The sequence below is a fragment of the Solenopsis invicta genome, chromosome 15, assembly GCF_016802725.1.
Source record: "Solenopsis invicta isolate M01_SB chromosome 15, UNIL_Sinv_3.0, whole genome shotgun sequence".
NCBI classification, from domain to species: Eukaryota; Metazoa; Arthropoda; class Insecta; order Hymenoptera; family Formicidae; genus Solenopsis; species Solenopsis invicta.
Window position 1 is genome coordinate 9475125 of NC_052678.1, and position 3845 is coordinate 9478969.

Genomic DNA, 3845 nt, shown 5'->3' on the forward strand with positions numbered 1-3845 from the left:
CGTAGCACGGAAAACGTGATGGGTCGAGAGGGGAGTGAAGAGGAGGGTATCCATAGAGATAACATCGCCGCTTGCTCTATCACCGCGATGCTTTCTCTCTCTAACTGAAGGTCTAAACAATTAAAGGACAATCACGTTAAAAGAGAAAGAGAGAAAGAGAGAGAGAGAAAGAGAGTTGCGTCAAGATTTAAAAAAATTAAAAAAGCTAATTTTTTCAAAAGCATAATTTGAAGACATTTAAATAATAAAGAATTATGTAAAAATAAAAAGATGGTATATTTATTCGTGGAAAGACATTTATTTCTTCTTCATCATATGATGCGATGTTAATTACAATTATTTTTTAAGTACTGCGTAAAATGAATGTTTCTTTATTAAAGAACCAAATTCTCTCTGTTACTATTAAACATCTTTTTTAAGTAAAAATATGATTGTGCAAAATATGGGCATATACGTATTGATATGTATTAATATCAATGTTAATGTAAATAATTCAGACTATAATAAATAAAAAATTACGCGAAAGTAGACGTAATTAATCATTTGTGCACATTCTCGACCCCTGTTCTGGATGCAACATACGCGATACGCGACAGATTTTATTTGCAGCAAAATGGATGTTAGCACGGACAACAACCTACATCCATTTCTCGAGAGTTGGATGTGGGTTGTTGTCCGTGCTAACATCCACACTGTTTTTAACGGCGGGTTGCAAAATGGATGTGACACGTAGTTCCCATTCTGACCAGAATAGATGTGCGTCACTAGTGTACGGGAGTTTCGAAGCGTTATAGGAAAAAGGCCGCCGTGGCTGCTCTCAGGTTCCTCTCTGCTAATAGCTTATTGTAGAAAGGCCTTTATAGGAAAAAGGTCGGCATGGCCGTTCTCTTCTCTGCCAACACGCTTCGTGTCGTAATTCAGTCGAGAAGATTTGAAAAAGCTCAATTGGTAACAGACGGAATCCAACATATCCTCCGTGGGTGCCCGCCGGTATATTTAATTATCGATCATGTGGTATCTTAACATTCCACGCGCGACCTGGGCCGCGTCACTGGGAACTAGAGATTGACACTTTGACAGACTACTAACAGTTGCAGCGTGATCGAGTGTAGCCGACTTTTCATACGCGTGGGTACACTTTTTTTTAATTTTATAGAGAAAATCTCGAATGCGTCTCACACGATCTGCCCCGCAATGTCAGGACTCGGCGTGCTTATGCTCGTCGACATAGGAAAGTGAGGTAAGGTGCAGTCCGATCAGGTGAGAGAGAGAGAGAGAGAGAGAGAGAGAGAGAGAGAGTGAGAGAAAAAGAGCTTTGATCATCGGCATGGGCGAGAATTCGGAGCCCTTCGGGGACGAGACGGATCTCGCCGTGGAGTATGATCGGGTTGACTCGCCCTCGAGACACGACCTTCGTCCTCTTGAAAGAGGTATGTATAAATCGAGCACGGGAATGCGCGACATGTTCCGTTCATTTCGGCGTACATATGTGTTAAATTGCCGTGAATCGCACAGCTGCGTTGAAAGTCAGTCGTTTATTCTCGCAGGTAAAAATTGTGATTTCAGCACACCTTTGATCATAATTTTATGTTGAATTCTTGACATGATAATAATTTTGAAGAGAGTGATTTTTTTTAACTAAAAAGTTAAATTTTTAATTTTGTGAATTTTCTTCCAAAGTAGTGTTAATGTAAGAAAAATATAAATACCACTCTAGGAATACTGCAATTGATTGCAAAATACTTTTGTAACATCTTAAGTTGTTTTTTCTGAACATGTGAAATATATGTATTTCTCATGTTCTTGCAACTTTAATTGAGTAAATTATTTTATATCTTTTAAACTGTTAAGAAAAAAATTTTAACAATCAATGTATTTTTGCAGAAATAACACAAGATAGTATTTCGCAAGTTAAAGAAGATCATCGTGAAAGCAACATGTTTGAAAGTCAAAGGGACTCGGCATTATTAGGGAAGAATAACCGAGAAGTGAAATCAAATTGTTCGATAGACAATATAAACTCATGCATCACTTTTGAAGAGGATAAATTCATCACTGACGTCAAACTTCAGACTTGCCAGTTGTCCAGCAGCGAGAGTCGCCTCTCGTATGACGTTGAACCTATTTGCCATTCACTCTCTCAATGTTCGAGTGCTTCTTTACCCATGATACCAATTTCGGATTTGTACTTAGTCAGAAATAAAGCTAATGTATTTGAAAATGATGTACATACCCAGGGCGATATAGCAACGACTTGCACCGAGGAAGAGACTCTATTCAATCGCTCAAGCGAGATGAAAAATTCTTCGTCAGATTTGCAATATTCCATAAACGAAAAGTTTATTAAAGCACATCAGAATGATTTAACAGAAGATAAAGATGATAAAAATTATGTTAAAGAACAGATTGCAGAAAATAGTATATCCGAAACGAAACAATTTTGCGAAGAAACAATAGATTCGTCATTACGGACGAACGATAATAAAGCTATGATCGAGCGAAGTCAAGTTGAAGTGAATGCATGTAAGAACATATCGAATTCTTTGACTTCATCACTAAGTATTAATGCACGAGGTTCAATATCACGACCGACCCTGATCGACGATAGTAAACTTGTAAAAATGTCTCTTCTGACGAACCCGATGAATATAATGCAATCGAACGTTCAGCTTTTAAATAAGAGCCGTAACTTTTTAAACTTTATCACGGAAAAGTCGACAAACATCATGGAAAAGGCTCTATTGCCACAGCACCTGGCAATGAAATATAATCACATATCGAAATCTGTCGAGAGCGATGCCGCGGGATTTTGTACCGGATCTTCCTTTACTGATGTACTGACGTCTAGATTAGATACCGATTCTTCAACAATACGGAACGATACGGTCAGTTGTACAGTTATAAAACAAAATCACGAAAACGAGGATAGCTTGGATAGTGTGATAAACAATGAGGAGATAAATTCGTCTGCGTGTATGAAAGAAAATAAGACGTACGATAACTCTGGAGGACAGTTGTTACATAATAACGATCTTAAAAGTAAAGTAGTATCAGACGAGAGAAAGTATCATGTATTTAAAAACAATGACATGAGATTAGATTGTGATGTAATCAATGAGCGAGTAAGACGCGACGTATCGTCGGTAGAAACGGACGAAAATGACGAGTTGTATGATGACATGTGTAAGGAAGACTCGCTTGGTATTAATACTTTAACAGATTCAAATATTTTAAAATGCGGCTCTGAACATCCGTCATATCTCGCCCTATTAGAGGATTACACCACTTTAAAATTTAGACACTTGAAGCTACTTGAGAGAATGGAATATTTAAAGAAGTTAAATCGATCGAGTAATAATTCGTGTCAAGAGACCGAAACAAATGCAGATGCACTTATTTCGCAAGTGGAGAATTTGGAGAAGACTGTAAATAAATTAACGACCGATCTGAACGCGTCGCTAGACGCGCAGGAGACTCTGAAGAAGGAACGCGCCGTGTTTAATAGGGAGAAGGAAGATATGGTTATGAAATATGTAACTAGCGAAAAACAGTTAATTGATACACAAAGGTACTTGCAAAAAGAATAATTTATAATTTATAGTTTTGATAGTTTTCAGGACATGATCGAAAGTTATGAAGTCTTCAGTATTAAAACAAAAAGTATTTTTAATTTCTGTTGTAAAGATTTATTTTTTATAAAATGTTAAATCAGTTTTTATTTTTTTCTACATTTTTTTCATATTTAACTTGAGAGAAAATTGCAAATTGCTTTATAAAGTTTAATTTACAACATATACCACACACAGAGCGAAGGATTCTATGGAACGTAAAGTTAAAGAACTCTT

The 3845-nt window shown here is 36.8% G+C and overlaps 1 protein-coding gene across 5 annotated transcripts in view; it reads left to right on the forward strand.

Annotated features, from left to right (window-relative positions):
* Positions 1-989: 989 nt before the first annotated feature.
* Positions 990-3845, forward strand: part of LOC105195523 (coiled-coil domain-containing protein 186) — a 5774-nt gene continuing 2918 nt past the window's right edge. For 2 of the 5 annotated variants that reach the window (XM_039457837.1, XM_011160978.3), the window contains exons 1-3: positions 1020-1430; positions 1885-3568; positions 3807-3845. The exon at positions 3807-3845 is cut by the window's right edge and continues 232 nt beyond it. In XM_039457837.1, coding sequence (XP_039313771.1) covers positions 1328-1430; positions 1885-3568; positions 3807-3845 — 1826 coding nt within the window. In that variant the 5' untranslated portion in view covers positions 1020-1327. Of the gene's footprint in view, positions 1431-1884; positions 3569-3806 lie in introns of all 5 variants that reach the window. The other 3 variants (XM_011160969.3, XM_011160995.3, XM_011160987.3) reach the window with 3 other exon arrangements.